Below are 16,696 nucleotides of genomic sequence, written 5' to 3' on the forward strand. Positions count from 1 at the left end.
TCACCAATGGTGGCAAGCTTTTTTGTTCTATGGTGACAGAAATAAAGTTTTTAAAAAAATAAAAAGTTATGTAGCTATCAACACAGAGAGATAGTCCTTAAAATCTCCCATATCCAGCCTTTCAAAATAGTCTCCTCCGGAACATACATGAATAGGAAGGAGCTTTTGTGTTTAAAAATCTTAGTACTGGTCCCCCTTTAAAATCTACATAGAAAATAGGGGACTGATGGCCCCTGGTTTCTCATTATGAATTGCAAAGACTTCGGTTAGTGGCTACAATGATTTGTCATTTTCAATATAGAGGTTTTTAAATGTATATATTAATCACCCTGAATAACTCAAATGCACATTTGGAGTCTGCAGACTATGTGACCCAGAGGTGCTTATATAACTATATGTGGGTGTCTGGGTGTAAATATGGGTGTATAATTTTTATAAGATATATGTCTGTGGGTTGCATCTAACTCCTGTGTGTGCAATAATGTTTTTTCTCTTTGCTGAGGCTTACTTGTCCAGCCTATTGTTTGAGACAACAGATATAAGTTGCGATGGGAGAGGAGCGTCGGATTTGGTGTGTATCCCCCATTTCCAATTATAGATGGATCATTACAGACAGCGGAGTCCTGAGAAGCCAGACATCTGCTCCTCACATGAATGCACTCACCTCCTAGAGACCAGGCTGCCATCATGCTCTGGAAGCTCGTGGAGAATGTCAAGTACGAAGATATCTATGAGGTGAGCCGACACCCCCAGATGCATCTTAGAGCTTTGCAGATAGAGAATTTGAGCTTCTTGAGACCCCAACTGATATATATTTTTTAGCTATTTACTTGTAGATTTCCAGTCGGTTTTCTCAGCTTTCTTTAACTTTTAGAAAAGCTGGCTTGGGGAAACTTCGCTATTCTGAAAAGGAACTTAAAGGTTGAAATCTGGCAACTTTAATTTAGGAGTTTTAAAATTTGTTTTTCTTTCTCTTTTCCTCGCCTCCCCCCACCTCCACCTCACCTTTTTAAGGTCTGGTGGGGAATGTGGTGCTACTGAATGTGGGCACGCTGTCAGAGAAAATCGAGATTCTGATAAAGGCAGGGGCTTTCCTCGTTTTGAGTGTGGAAGAGAATTGGGTTTTCAAGCCTCATTTGTAACAGACTCGGGCTTTTAATTTTTATTTTCAATAAAGTTTCTAAAATTGATACAAATGGATCCAAGCAAAGGACAGGGAATTAGCGGGAAAGAGGTAGACGGATGGAGATATGGATGGATAGAGCAAAATCGAAGGAGCCGTAGCAGTTTATTATTTTCTGTTTCCTTGTGTTTTGCTTCCTTGAGGGTCAGCGCGTCCGACAGTGATCGCGGCCGCCCCCTGTTTGGGCATCTTTCACGGAAATGTCTGCCCACGTTCAGTGCGCACGGGTCTCTAGCACTGACGCTAGCTCAACTCTACCAGGGCAGGAGAAGTTGCACCCAGCCGGGAGGACGCCGGCCGCCTCCGGGGCCCGGGCCGCGCTCTCCAGTGCCCTTTTCCGGCTCGGGCGAGGGCGGACGCAGAGGCCGGGTGGCTTAGCCACTCTCGGGCGAGGCGGGCGAAGTGGGCGTCCGGGCGGGGCGCGGAGCACCAGGAGGGCCGGGCTGGGAACAGGGGAGCCCGCGGAGCCTTGCTCTAAAGCGGAATGGGCAGGGACAGCCCCATGTGGTTGCCAGCGGAAGGGAGGAAGCAAAGGCTCTGCGGACACGTCGAGGGAGGAAAGAAAAGCTTCGGAAAGGCGAAAGGAAAGGCGAAGCGGAATTAGAAAAAGGGGAGAGTGGAAGTGGGCGAAGCGGGCCATGGAGATTGCTAAGAGGAAAAGTTGGAGAGAAAAGGGAGGAAGAGCAGCACACTCTCGGGCGGCGGGCGCTGGCCGCTCGGTAAAACTAAAGGTGGAGGGACGCAGAGGCTCCCCAAAGAGCCGAGAAAGACACGCTACCCCTCCGGATCCGGACAGCTCCTGAAAAGCTTGCGGGGAGCCCTCTCGAGGATTCTAAGATAGTGGGCGACTCACAGGAGCAATCGGCAAGCTCCTGCGGGACTCGGGCTCCGACGAGTGTCCACAGGCAACTCCTGGCGCTCCCAGCTCCTGCCCATCCCGAATCCTAAAGCTGGGGTGTGTACGTGTATTTGCGGGGCTGTGGAGGGGAAAAGAGAAGAGACGAGAGGGAGAAAAGCAAGACAGAGAAGAAAGGAGAGAGATTCGTCTTTTTGCTGAATGATGCTCGGGTTTTCCTTTCCTCTTTATGGTTGTGTATCGACTGTAGCGAAGAGCTGCGCCTACGCGCCTGGTGGGGATTGTTTCGGTTCGCTCTCCTTTTCTTTCCTTAACAGGCGGGATAATGGTAAAGTCGAAGGCGCTAGAACTGTCCTAGAGAATATTAGCGCCCAAAATGGGTATGACATTAGCAGGGATGGGGCCAGGGTGAAAACAGCTCAAAGTATATGTAGCGGCATTTCAGTGGGTTCTAAGAAGTTACCAGGGTAACATCAGTTCTTTACTGAGAGTAAGGTAGCTAAATGGAAAAAGAGGGAGGAAGAGAAGAAGGGAGGGAGAGAGAAAGAGGGAGGGGTGAAGTGGAAGGAGGGAAGAGAGGAGAGAAAAGTGGGGAGGGAGAGAGAGAAAGAGAGACAGGGAGAGAAAGGGAATGTTACTGGTACTCCTGTCCGCCTAATTTTCTGCTAAAAAAAAAAAAACAGAATCCGCAGCTCGGTGTATGTAAGTAGCCTATTTAAGTCTGGACTAAGGTTGAACTTTAACAGAAATGGCAGTCAGGCCAGTTGAACGGGTTCCTGAAACATCCAAAAAGGTTTTCTGTTGCCCCTGGCTTTGCCTGGAAAGGATAAGTTTAGTGTATTTGAAGATTGATGGAGTATGTTTTAAATTGAGGTAGAAGTCGCAGACTATGTGAGTACTAAACAGGAAAAGGCTGCAGAAGGGATGAAAAGCCCCCATCTCGCTTCTGTCCTTTTAATAAATGTGGAAATAATCTTCCACATTTCGTAAAAGTCTGCAAAAGTCACTGTAAATAATCAGGCCCACCAATTTCTTTTCTCTCTCCTCCAAATGATGAAGCAATTTTTTTTTATTTTGGTTTTGTTTTTTTTTTAATCCGCATACATAGCACCCAGGGAGATCAATTCTGCCGATTAGGAAAATCTCTCTCCAGGTAGGAGGACACCTCCATTCTATACAAGCCCCCAACTCTGCTCTCCCTCACTGCCTTGTCCAAAGGCGCAGGGGCTGCTTTACTCGTGTCTCCGGCACAGTTAATTGAAGTTCTGCCTCTTTCCTGCTAAACTTTTTCCCCAGTCTGTCTTTGCCAGCCCCCTCGTCTGATTACATCTAGTAATTCTCCACTGAATGAACGTCATTTACAATAGTAGGGGAGCTCTGCGCTCGCTGCTGCTTCACGCTCCATTTGTCCTCCATTCTCCCTTTAAAGTACTCGTGTAATATTAATAGTCATGAATATCAATTATTATGAGGCGGTGTAGGCAAGCGGAGGGAGGAAGGGGCGCCTGAGCAGTCTGAGCCCAGCTTCGGGTGGAAGAGGACTGCATCTGGAGCCCCGAAGAACGGCATAAGAAAAGAGACCAAAAAGACAGCAAAGAGACAGATGAACAGTTCTGTCTGTGTGTGACAGTCATCGCCAATCTTGTTGGGGTTGGGGGGGGGTAAATTTTTTTTTTTTTTTTTTTTGATGGCTTGTCCTGGAAGCACCTCAAGCTCAGCTCCTGTGTCCAGCTCGCTTCTCTGCTGGAGTCCTTGATTTTTTAAAAAATCATTGTTTGATTTTGAGCAGTAACCAGGCTTTTTTTTCCAGATGTTAGTCCACACCTATTCATCCATGGTGAGTTTGGATTCACGTGTTACCAGAATTGCATGCTCCCCCCTCTCACTGTCTCTCTGTCTCTGCGTCTCTGCGTGTGTGTGTGTGTGTGTGTGTGTGTGTGTGTGTGTGTCTCATACTCTGTCTCTCTGTCTTCCTTTGAGCGCCTTTGGCTTGGTAATTTAGCACCATAATTGGACGAGGCTGCAGCTGCTTCTCTCTGCATTGTGTGTTCTCGTCTGAGCTCCATGAGTCAGCTGGGAGGGGAGAGGCCGAAAAGAAAAAGTTTTTATTTGCCATTGCAGTTTGGAAATTTAGGTGACTATTTCTGCAAAAAAGAACCATGGGGAGTTTACGATGGTATTTCCACAGAGGAGAGGGAGAAACAAAGCCCACCTCCCTCATATACACACCTCTCCCTTCTTCTTTCACTTAGTTCACACTCCAGATGGAACCAGGAATAAGTTGTCTGGGCTTTTATTCCCCCCCCCACAACAACTTTAGGTCCTTCATTTTCACACCCTGGAATGTAACTGCATTAGACATAGAAAAACAATCTTAGAAGTAACTCCTGTGAACCACAACTCAACTTAATTCAGCCTGGGCTTAGGATATGATTTGGAATGAGATCCATTTCAATCAAACACTATTTAAGTTATTTAATTCCTCCCGGGGAGGGAGGAGTGACTGGGAATTCAGACCCGCGAATTCCTTGGAGCTCTTGGAATGATCAGGTTGTGTGAAAACCTCCTGATCAGCTAGCTGTATTACCAGTGAAGGCAGAAGTTGGTTTTTAATCAGGGGAGCAGGACAGCAAATACTATGAAGTTTTTATTTGTTGTGATTTGGACTTCTAGAAGAGTTGAAAAAAAATAGTTAAAAACACCCAGAGGAGCAAATACCATATGTAAGACTCCCACAATTTTAATTAAGGCATTTAGAATCTCCTTCCATAAGCACAGTTCCTACCCCTGCCTTTTGCCTGCTTTGCACTCCCCAAAAGGCAGCTAAAATGCTATAGTTAAGTGGGTGATCCCTTTCCCATTTTCTCCTCAAGCCTCGGGGTTGAAATTGCTGAAATCATGTGGCCCTCTGAATCAACTTGGAAGTTTAAGTTTCAGATCCTTGCTTCCCTTGTCCTGGGAAGAGCGTACAAAAGCCGGGCTTCTCCATTTGTCACTTGTATTTTTTTTTTCTTCCTCTCTGTCACTCTGTCTCTTCTGCCTCTATCTCTATCTCTCTCTTTCTCTGTCTCTTTCTCTCTCTCTGTCTCTTCCTCTCTCCGCTCCCAGGACCGGCACGATGGCGTCCCAAGCCACAGCTCGCGGCTTTCTCAGCTGGGCTCGGTGTCCCAGGGACCCTACTCGAGCGCCCCGCCGCTGTCCCACACCCCGTCGTCGGACTTCCAGCCGCCCTACTTCCCACCCCCCTACCAGCCGCTCCCCTACCACCAGAGCCAGGACCCCTACTCCCATGTCAACGACCCCTACTCTCTGAACCCATTGCACCAGCCCCAGCAGCACCCCTGGGGGCAACGACAGCGGCAAGAAGTGGGTTCGGAAGCCGGCTCTCTCCTGCCCCAGCCTCGGGCCGCCTTGCCTCAGCTCTCGGGCCTTGACCCCCGGAGGGACTACCACTCGGTCCGCCGGCCGGACGTGCTGCTGCATTCGGCGCACCACGGCCTGGACGCGGGCATGGGTGACAGCCTCTCGCTGCACGGCCTCGGCCATCCCGGAATGGAAGATGTCCAGGTAACCACAAACAAACAAACAAACAAGACAACGAATAAGGAATGTTTGGGAGGGGGAGGGGCGGGAGAGGACAGCTCGGTCTCCTTTTGGTGAGTTTGTTCCCACGTTTAGAACAGGACTAGGCAGTCATATAGAACTGTTTATGTGTGTCTGTATGTATGGTTCTATAGCGGCGATTTCCAGAGGTCTAATTGTGATAATCCGAACCATGAGAAATTAAATATTGAGGAAGAAAAATATGTATGTGCTTTGATACTTTAAGATTATTAGAATAAAGACGAATGCGTTTGTTCTGCCTCAGCTATCATCTCCTGCATATTCTCTAGTGCTTTGCGGAAGCAAGCTTAGTACCCCCACCTTTACCAACATACACACCCCATAGCGGAGCTGTCCTGCTGACTTGGCAGATGAAGACCGGGGTGTCTAGAGGCTACAGCTCCAGCATGGAGGTGCAGGGACCTCCGTATGCTCCAGAGGTTCCTGCTGGATTCGCAAAGATTTTGCTAAGCATGACAATGAGCTGTGTTCCTATAAGCCAGGTCTTGCTTTGACTGTCCCATAAGCTAGAGTTTTTTAAAGATAAAATTGCAGTCCTAATCTGAGAAATAGAATGTATGTGAAGGAGAAACTCAGAAAGCCATAATTTGGGAGTCTGTGACAGTAGATACCATTTTGGAAATTCTTTCCACTTTTTGGTTCAGTAAACGACTGTAGTGCAATGTTCTCCACCTCCCTCTCCTGGCCTTCCCCTCTTTTAAGACTCTTCTTTCCCCACTGCTATCACCCCAGTAGAGAGGCATCACGTGTTTATTTCTTAAAACAAAAGGCTCAAAACACTCCCCCTGCCCACCCACTATCCCATCTGCAGGCTACACAATGGAGTCTGATTTGGTTGAGAATACTTGGTTAAAGTAAACAAAGAGACATCAAAGAAATGATTCCTAAAAACTGTTCGGGTGATTCCGAGCAGGTCTCCTTTTTCACCCTAAGTTAATTAGTCTGCAGAAAAGGTGTAGTTTACAGGTATGTAATTGACACTTCAGTTTCACTGGCATAGTTGTATATATTATGCATCCTTTGGCATAACTCTGAAGCAAAGGAAGATAAAATGGAAAGGGAAAAGGGTGCATGAGTTTTCTTCTGTACCTTGATGAAAAAAAGTATTTTTAAACAGTTAAAATGTGGTGACAGCATCAAATTCTGTCTGTGTGTGGTCTATGATTGTTTATTGTTTTAAAAGAAATTCAGTTATTTATTTTTTTAAAAAGACCGAATTACCTGATTTGTGGCTAAATTTACCAATAGTAATAAGAGTGATGATGGTTTGTTGACTTAACTGAGCTTGACTGTCCCTGTCTAGAGATATTGCTCATTTTGGAATATCATATGAGAAAGGAAGTATTTAATAGTGGGTTTTTTTTTAATGCATTGGGGTAATATGTGGGTGGGGGCAGTTTTTAAATTAACCTTTCTGAGTATGGTTCAAAGTGCTGGATAATGAAAGTGGATCAACTCATCACCATTACTGTTGGTGATGCTAATGCTGGCGCTGTCACCACCACCCTACAGGCCCAGTGACTCTAGTGAAGGAACTCAGGAATTTTTCCCCCAAAAGAATGAGCAGATTTCTTTAGTTAAATGTTTTTAAAGACAGAATTGAGAGAGCTTTTATGTTTGGTGAAATGCAAAGTCTGAGAGAAAAACAGGACCAGGTCAGTGCACATTTGGGAGAATACTCTTGTCAAAGTGTCGGAAAGGATTTAGAGTGTTTGTGTGAAGAGAGCACCACAGGGCCAAGTTGCTACTGTCGGGAATATAAACCACAGAGGTGGAGAGCCAAAAGGAGAAATACAGCAGGCAGCAGACCGGGTAGGGGGGGACCACTCGAAAACTCCTCACTCACCTGACCCCCACCCTGTTCCTCCCCTGCTTCATCCCATCCAGTCACCCGTGGTGAGGCCTGCAGGACCTTCTTGGGACGACCCCTATAGTGCTAGGGATCTCAGAGTACACACCCGGCTCCTGTCCCTAAAGGAAAACAGCAAAGACAAGGACAGTCTCTGTCTCCACGCTGATGACAGACCTCCTGAGGCCAGGGTGAAGTTGACTGATACACTGCAGGTGACAAAGATTGGGGGTTGTGCTTCCGGAACCAGAACCTCAAATCCAGAGGCTTCAACTCCTCTGCTCAATACCGAAGCATCCGCTTCCGAGTTAGGGATCTGGAGTGCGGGGGCGGGGGGGGGGGGATAAAGTTACACAAGCAGGTCAGGATTTCAACACTCCCTGCAGCTACCGAATGGGTGGACTGCACTGGTTCAGTCTTTAAAAGGACCAGAGAGTGCCTAGACCTGGACCTTAAAGTCACTTGTTCCAATCTCAAGGACCTCGTATGTGTTCCAGATCCCCCCGAAACAGGGAGCAGGTAGATCCTGAGGGTGCTGCGTGGCCTATGGGTCGAGGGTTTTGTTGTGCGACACAGACACACACACTCAGGGCCACAGCCCTCATCGTGAGAGAAGAGAAAGAGGAGAGCTAATTAACCAAATGCTTCTAATATTTTTTTTAAATGAAACTATAAAACCCTGTCAATTTCTATTTCAATTTACTCACAGGGGCTATTAAACTAGCAAATCGCTGTTTGGGTTCTGGGTATGCTACATTTCACCCATTGTGTGTGCGTGTGTGTGTGGTTGGGGAGGGGGCTACAAGTGTTAAAAACTCAAGAAAACACAGAGAGACAGAGGGAGAGAAATGAAATTTGTTTGAGATTTGTTTAGTTGCCATGTACACCTCTTTTCTTCTTCCCACCTTTGCTCTTTTACCTCCCATCCCTCTACCACCCATGAATATAAACATATAAGGATGTTAAATCAACTCCCCCACAAACACATGCACACACTCAAACACACCCAAGTGTCTTAAAGCAACCCCTCGTATCACTTTTAACTAAAGAAGTATAGTAATTACGAGTCTGAGTTGTTTTTCTGCGCTTCCGCATGCAGTCCTAATTAAATCTTTACGATCCTCCCTGTGACGATTAAGCGCCAGCATGCTGCGTGAATATCCTGTACAAAAACCCAGCAGGCGGCCGTAATTAGATAGAAAATCAGACAAGAGCCTTCTCATTAACTACCACAACTACCCCACGTCGCTGATGAGGCATTTATACATATTTACGTACAAACGTGAGGGTAAGGTGTGGGAGCTCCCCGGTCCAGGCCGGTGTAAGTCAGAGTCTGACCGCCCACAGGCACAGGCGAACATTTCTGTCCTGCCTAGACACATTGCCACTGTAGGCACATGATCATAGGAAGGTGTGAATCGTGTGTGTTTGTGTGTGGCAGGGTCCCCTGAGGAGTTGTGAACAAGTTACATGAAATATTTTTCAAACACCTTTTTACTATTTCTGAAGATGGGTATGGCATGTTGCAGCAAGGAAAATAATTCCTATGGAGAATAACAATTTTGTTTACCTTTCTGAGAACAGAAGAATGACTATTAAAAATAAAAAGAAACAAATTAACCTGCCCCCTCTATGATTAGATCATCTCGTTTCTAAAGTGTTTCTTGTTTGGGGTAGACAGTCTTTTTCTTGTGATGAACTCACACTCTGAGGATGCAGCCTGAGTGGGTGTGAGTTCTGTGAAAACACCTCCTCACTCTCAAGCCCTTTGCTTTTTACTTCTCTATAAAGTGGGTGAGAGTTTGGTCCCAACTTAGGTTTCGAAGGGTCAAGAAAGTAGTTGTAGATTTTAGAAAGACCAAGACCTAGCATTTATTTTCTTGGTGGGGAGAGAGGGAATCCACTACTTTTGGACGCCCTGGGATGCACAGCCAGAACTCTGTTCATGTGTATTCTGACAGTAAGAAACTTGCTCCAACAGCTATTTCCTCTCAGAAGTGCTGCCAGTGCTCAGAGTTGAAAGTTTCCTTCTCTGGAATGAAACTGTGGCACAGAAGATGAACATTCCTTGCTATTACCTAGGTGCTGACTGGGAGGATCCAGGCCTTTGTGTGTGTCTGCTTGTCTGTAGTTATTACCTTCCTAACAGGTGTGCTTCTTGCCGGGAAGCAGCATCAGCAGGGCTGGGAGGAAGGGTAAATTGTGCAGGTTCCTCCAAGAGATTATCATTGTGCAGCAAGAAGCTCGTAGCTTACAGGAACGTGTATGGATTGCAATGGGTGTATAGTCCTAGAAGCTTGCAAACATGTTCCTATGTGTTGCTGTTTGCATTCCATTCCAAATTGCTCAGACTTTAATTAAAATCCTGTAATGTAAACTATTATGTATTTGTAAAATGGCTCTGGGGTTAAATGCACTGGGATAGAATGGAAAACAGAAATTGCTCTTACTAATATTGGTGAAAATCTGTCCGCTGTTGCCAAATTTTTACAATTCGTAAGAGCAAATAATATAAAGGTTTATCTGCCTATGTAATATCTATGTTTTATAAAATAACTAAACCAATGTTGCATCCCAGATGTCTCTCAAAATTTCCTTTCTCCTCTTCTTCCATTGGAAGAATTTATAATTTGAGTATATTTTATTTCTATGTCGATTTGGAAGTCATAATAATAAAAATGCCCTTTATGAATTATTATAAGTGCAAATAACAGAAACTCCGTTTGGAATAACATGATTTATTTGTGTAACTCTTGAATATTCAATTTGAATAGTGATGTTTTTATATTCACAGTCAGTTGAAGATGCCAATAACAGCGGCATGAATCTATTGGACCAGTCTGTCATTAAAAAAGGTATGGATTATTGCCCCCAAAAGTAAGCAAAGTTTTCTCATGCATTAATGTCTTTATGATGAGTTTTCACTTTGGGGACATTCATTATTTGACAAAACATAAATGTTTGCTCACAATCATAGGACAATGGCTGTCAGACTAGGGGAAAGGGCATGTTGGGAAAAAGGAAACTGGGCAAGAGACAGTGAAAACCTCAGACAAAAACTCAGATGAGTAAGACAGAGGGACAGAGACTATTGCCATTTTTCTGATGGCATATTTGGTAGCCATTCTCGATACATCTTAAATAATTGAGCTATCATCATGTATGGAAGTGGCTGGTAAACACTGGTTTCAAGAAGGTGCTGTAATAATTTCAATGGTAACTGTAGTTTGCTGAGCTAAATCCTATGTTATTGAGATAGCTCTTTCTTCTTTTTGTATTTGATTTTTTGGTGACCATTTTGTTCCCAGTTCTCTGTGTTTTATGAGTTGTTTCTTTTATTATTTTTTTCATTGTGCCAAATGTGTTACTAAATATGCGCATCCTGAGAAGCTGAGACAGCCTATGCACATTTCTAAATCTTCCTACATATGTATTAATGATTTAGTGTGACTGTGGAATCACCCCATACTGTTAAAGGGCATGTGATATTAACAAATGTTTGCAGTCTCTTGTACAGCTGTAAGCAAAATAATTAACTAATTAAACTAATTAAATGTAATTACAATAACTCATTTTGGGCGTATTGCAGCTGCTTAATTTTTTCTCCTCTTCTCTGACAGTCACTGAGAGAATGCCTGGCGATTAGTGTGGCTGCTGAAAGGCCTAAGTGTCACTCACATGCCACAAATTTAGAAGCTTAAATGTGTAAACAGTACAATCTTTAATTATCACAGGAACTGGCATTTGAAGATACAATTTTAATACTGTAACCCTTCCTTTTGGATGCTGGAGAAGCCTGTCCCTATGTTTAGTGTCAACAATCCCCAGTTTTCAATACTTATGATTCACTTGAGCCACTTGAGATTCACAAAAACAATTAAAAGAAAAAATGCTCTGGGAAGTAATTCATCCAGACTCAAATGGGATAGTAGAAAGGTTGTGGAATAAGGATTCCAAGCAGTGTGAGGTATTCTAAATTGCCTTCTTTTACAAAGGCAGGCAGAGTAGCTTTGAAGGGTGGGTGGAGGAAGCTATACTTGAAATGATACCATTTGGCTTTGGAATGAATATGCTGAAGTATAGTAAGGTTTGGGGTAAAACTATTGATTTTAATGGTTACTTCAAACCTCTATCTTCTTTGAATAATATTGTTTCGGCTTTTAATGCTTGCTTTTGGGTTTGCTAGGATACCCAGGCTTGGTGCTTAGATTTGCAACTGTGCTGACTGAAAGCTCACTTTTCCCATTTTCTCTGGGGTCTTCTTTTTCAGCTAATTGCTGGTTGATTAGGGTGGGGTGGGGGAGGAGCTTCTTCATTGGCTTTTTCGGTTTGTTTTAGTTCCTCCTCCCTTTTCATGGAAAGCTAGAACCACTTAGCTCAGGGTTCTGTATCCTAGCAACATCATTTGGGCTGGCAGTGGAACATGCCCAACAGATGACCAATCAGAAATGTTATTAATAGCCAGTCCAATAAAAATATTTGTAACTTAGCTTGCCTAGCAAAACGGAGCTGAAGGTTTTCTTAGATGTGGGATGCTTTGGTTTCAGAGCCTGTATATGTTTGTCAGTGAAATGTGAATATTTACGTGCAAGGTTGTCCCCAGGAATAAAAAAGGAGAATAATGACTAAAGTTGATGAATCTGTTTTTGGAAACACCAGAGTACATTTTATGTCCCCCAAAATGTACAGCTTTTTAAAAAATGTGCAGCTTAAAATATTTAAGTAGCATTCCAGTCACTTTAATTGATTCAGGGGGTGTGGTATGAATATGATATAATGCTAGGTCAATTCCATTATTTAATATTTGACAAGTTTGCTTTATGACATTAAGGAAAGATCCTAATGTCATGTGTTTTTTTTTTTTTCTTTAGAGAGCCATAGGCAAAATAAGAATACGAGGCTGATTTACTTTTCTATCTCACTGTAAGCCACTTAAAGTTGTGGTGGGTTCATTGGCCCCTTCCCTGCACCCTAGTCTCCCATCTTTGGTCGCCATCCCCCCAGTTAGGAGAGATGTTTCCAAGAGATTAATTTTGTAAAAGAGGTGAGAAAGTCTTGTGAACTTAATATTCTAAATTTCAACACCTGGCAGAAGGCTCAGTTTCTTAATATATTTTCTAATGGGCTTTTAGGAAGATTAAAAAAAAAAACCTACCTCATTAGTGAAAAACTGGCAAGTGGTCTAGGCTTGGGGGTCTCTGCCCCTGTGTTTATGAAGATAGAAGACTTAGGCATAAATGATACATGCCTCTATGTCTCTTTCTCCAGTTTTGGCAAGGCCCCTTCTAAAATGTAACCAGTCTAATTTTTCACCTGTGTTTGTATCACCCATAGATTATAGGCTCCCTCTCTTGTTATGTTTGCTATCTGGGCTTAGCTGACATTTCTGAAGTAATTTAGTTAAGAGGAAATGAGTTGTTCCCAGTAGAGAGAGCAAACGAGTGGAGTGAAGGTAGCCAGCGTGATAAATGGCTCTTTCATTTGAAGATCTCCAGAGCTCGTTTACAGCTAATTTTCTGTATTGGCCCCCTTTGAGCTATTAATGCAATTGGCAGGGACCGTGGCCCCTCTCCTCTTAGCTGCCCCATTAGAGCTCCCATTAAGCTGCCTAGTCTCAACTTCGTGGCAGAAGTAGTGGGGGGGGGGGTAATGAAAGGTGCTTTTTAAACTGTCCTAATCTAAACCGGCAGAGGGTGGTTAATACGATTTGAAGGGGGCTGGTCAATGAGCAATCAATAAAGTAATAATGAGAAGGATTCGGTACATTAACAGTCTAAAAATCCAACGAGACATTAAAAAATCATTGTCAACTCTAAGTTCCATTAAGATTAGGAATCTGGGGGGTTGGGAGGAGAAAGAGGGTGTACCCAGCGAATAAAATGATCACTGCCACCATCATAAGCTTAACTGAAACAAAAGGCTCACCTAAACTTTAAGAAGAAAGTTTCTGGTGTAATCAGAGGCCAATATGAAATTTGTTAACACGTTAGACAGCAGAAAATACGCTGGGATTTCCTGGAAAGGCTAGCGTGGCTAGAATCCAAGGTTCAAATGTTGTGACTGTGGGGCATTTTCATTGGTCTCAGGGATATCCTGTTTGGTTAGTTTCAGTTCAACTTCCATTCTCTCCCACTTTCTTTCCAGCTAGTTCTGGCCCCTTCCCCACATAAACACTTTGATTGGTGTGGACTTTCTTTCATGGGAAATAAAGACATTGCAACATTTCTGTTACAATTGGTTCTGTTGGGATTCTTCTGACCTAGAGGGTACAATGCTGTGAGAGTCTGTCAGAGTCTTTGAACTGTATGAGTTTCCCTTTCAAAAGAAGTTCCAATTTCCAAGGTGGACTTGGATCCCAATAGTTATTTATCAGCTAAAAACCCTGAGAAACCTTGCAGCCACTCTCTCAAAGTCAGGCAGGTTAAACATTCTTCTTCAACACCCCAAGTGCTGAAACTGAGACAGACAATAAATGACTTCCTCAAGGTCCTACACACCACGTAAATGATGACACCCAACTCAGTTTCCAGCCTTTTAGATTCTGTCCCTACAAGATGCCAATACTGAATGTTTGAGTTGTTTTTATATCCCTTCTTTCTTTGTGGACATTATTTAATGTTTCTTTCCACAATTTCAGTTCCCACATTTATATGTGTTATAGTAGTAGAATACAATTTAATGCTCAGGTACATGAGAAGGTGTTCAAATGTGAGGCAAAGGTGCTCTACTGGTGAGAAGAAGAGTGCTAACTTTTAGGGGTCACTTTGAATCAATGCTAAGCCTCTTAATTGTTTCCTAATGTCATTTACATCTTTAGGTCAAGAGTGCCTTCCAGAGAGACTTACTATGAATCTGTAAGATAGGTTCATTTCTTCCCTTCTCCTCACCAGCAGATCCAAACACAAAGGTCTCAAAACTGTAATTTCATACTCAAGTTTAAAGAGTAGAGATTAAAAGCTAGCCTATTAACACTTGAACTCTTCTATTGTCTACTAATGAATAATATTTCTCTAATCATTTTTCTTTCCTCTCTAAATAAAACTCCAGCCATGGTAACAAAATATTGATCTGTTTTTAGCCTTTTTTGCTTCTCCCCAACATAACGCAGCAAAAAAGGGAAGGGAATGAGTTTTGGGGGGTGTTACATTCAGAAGTTGGCCTTGACACCCGGCTGGGAACTGAAGAGGAAAAAAAACACTTTTAATGTATGCACAGAAAATTGTAAACATGTAAAAAACTGAAAGCTTCACGCTGAGTTTTGCTATGCCCCATTTCCTTAGTATTTCCTGCTGTCGCTTTAAACCTATCTCAGTCATCTCTGGGTTCCATGAGCACGAACAGTGTGCTCATAATTACTAACAAATCAACCGGGCCCTGTTGCACTTTGGGTTTGTTGATAAGCTGGAAGAAAGCAGAAGGGAAAAGACAAAGAGAATAAAATATGGGGTTAATCAGGTGAGCTAAGCAGGTGTGAAAGTGGAAGGGAGCATAGATGATAATGGAGTTATGGACCTAAAGGAAAGTTGGGACAAGAAATGTGTCAAATCTAGTCTAGGGAACCAATACTAAGGAGAGGGGTTTAAGAAAATGAGGATAGGAGGCTGGGAACACAATTGTGATACTTAAATTAGAAAATGGAAATACAATCCAAAGCACATCTTCTCACATTGTCCGTGCTTTGAACTACAGGGGGAAAAAAAACTGCTTCCCAGAGAGGGCAGTGTACTGACAGAAGCTGATTGAATTGGGGATATGCAGGTGATAATGTATATGCAGAAAGGTACTCTACCCTTGGCAGGGAGCAACATACATTCCCCAAAGGAAATAGCTCTTGTCAGGTAAATCAGGCAATTAACAATAGTGAAATTAGGAGGCAGTTTATAATGTTTCTTTAAAGGACTGGCTTTTCCAGAGGTTTAGCTTCTGGGACAGGGAGAAGTAGGTAAGATTCCAGTCCTCAGTGGGTATTTGGTTATGCACTATAGGAAGCAGGAACTGAATTTAGTATTTTCAGCTTAGTGGAGTTGGTTGTTGTTATTTAAAAATATTCTAAATAGTATTTAGAGATAAATATGTTGCTGAGTATAGAGGTGAGATTTTTATATAATTTATTTCTGTAATTCATATCATGTTAAAATTACAAAGGGCCATCTATATTTTGGGGAAAAGTTTTTCCAAGTTTTCATAATGCCAGCCCTCGTGATTGTTAATTATTTATTTATAATGCCTTCAATATGAGTCTGAATTATGGAAATCATCACTGTTGTGAAGATTAAAATACATGCGCCATCAAATCACCTATCTAGTAAGTTACTTTAAGTCCACATTTTACTCAGATTTGATTAACATTCACACTTCAACTTTTTCATTGGTTCATTCTTAAATGGGAAGCAGATTCCCTGGTGACAAAATGAGGGAAATAAGAAGGAACTCCTTTTTACATCCCCTGTCTCCACCCCATAACAGTGCAGAGTATTAACCCTGTTACCAATATCATTCATCCATCTGGGACAAAGCCTTGGGACCTGTGGGCAGATCCATAGATCCTAAAATGCCTACCAAGTAGTAGCAGAAGGGTATCCTTTATTCCCCTCATCCACTCCTGTAAGAAAGCTCTTTTCCAAGATGTGTGTAAATGATCTTATGAAATTCATAGTAAATAAAAGATTGGGGACCAACCTGGCTTTTAGGAGTTTCTAAACAACCATGGAGATTTGAATAATGGAATCTGTGGTAGAGAGAATAAACTTTTCCAGAAATACTGAATATTGGTTAGTCTCCACCATACAAGGGAGGTTATGCACCTTGTTTGATATATAGGGTTCTAGACCCCAGATGATAGAAACAGCATATCTTTCCCCCATCACAATTACAGAGTGAGATAGTCTTTAACAAATCGGTAGGGGTGGAAGCCTATTTTTTCACACCAGATGCATGTTTTCGTGGATCTTTTGGATTGGTGATCAAAAAAATACCATGAAGATTGGGAGGCTTCATATCCCAGTAGAAGAAACAAAGGTACAGGGAAGAGTCAGGAGGTATATGTTCAGGGGCCTGTAAAACCTACAGAAAGAAAATGGGCTGCAGCAGTGAAGTCCAAGGGGCAATACTGCCAGGGAACTGGGAGGTTGACTGTTTCTCATTCCCAGCCTTCTGGTTCCACTGAGCCTAGCCTCTTTCTGAC

At 43.1% G+C, this 16,696-nt stretch overlaps 1 protein-coding gene across 3 annotated transcripts in view; it reads left to right on the forward strand.

Annotated features, from left to right (window-relative positions):
- The first annotated feature begins 564 nt into the window (after window positions 1-564).
- TFAP2B (transcription factor AP-2 beta) overlaps window positions 565-16,696 on the forward strand; it is a 28,579-nt gene continuing 12,447 nt past the window's right edge. The window contains exons 1-4 of one of the 3 annotated variants that reach the window (XM_078370698.1): window positions 565-735; window positions 3,850-3,876; window positions 5,148-5,606; window positions 10,307-10,367. In XM_078370698.1, coding sequence (XP_078226824.1) covers window positions 655-735; window positions 3,850-3,876; window positions 5,148-5,606; window positions 10,307-10,367 — 628 coding nt within the window. In that variant the 5' untranslated portion in view covers window positions 565-654. Of the gene's footprint in view, window positions 5,607-10,306; window positions 10,368-16,696 lie in introns of all 3 variants that reach the window. The other 2 variants (XM_002746639.7, XM_078370697.1) reach the window with 2 other exon arrangements.

Source organism: Callithrix jacchus, chromosome 4, assembly GCF_049354715.1.
Source record: "Callithrix jacchus isolate 240 chromosome 4, calJac240_pri, whole genome shotgun sequence".
Lineage (NCBI taxonomy): Eukaryota > Metazoa > Chordata > Mammalia > Primates > Cebidae > Callithrix > Callithrix jacchus.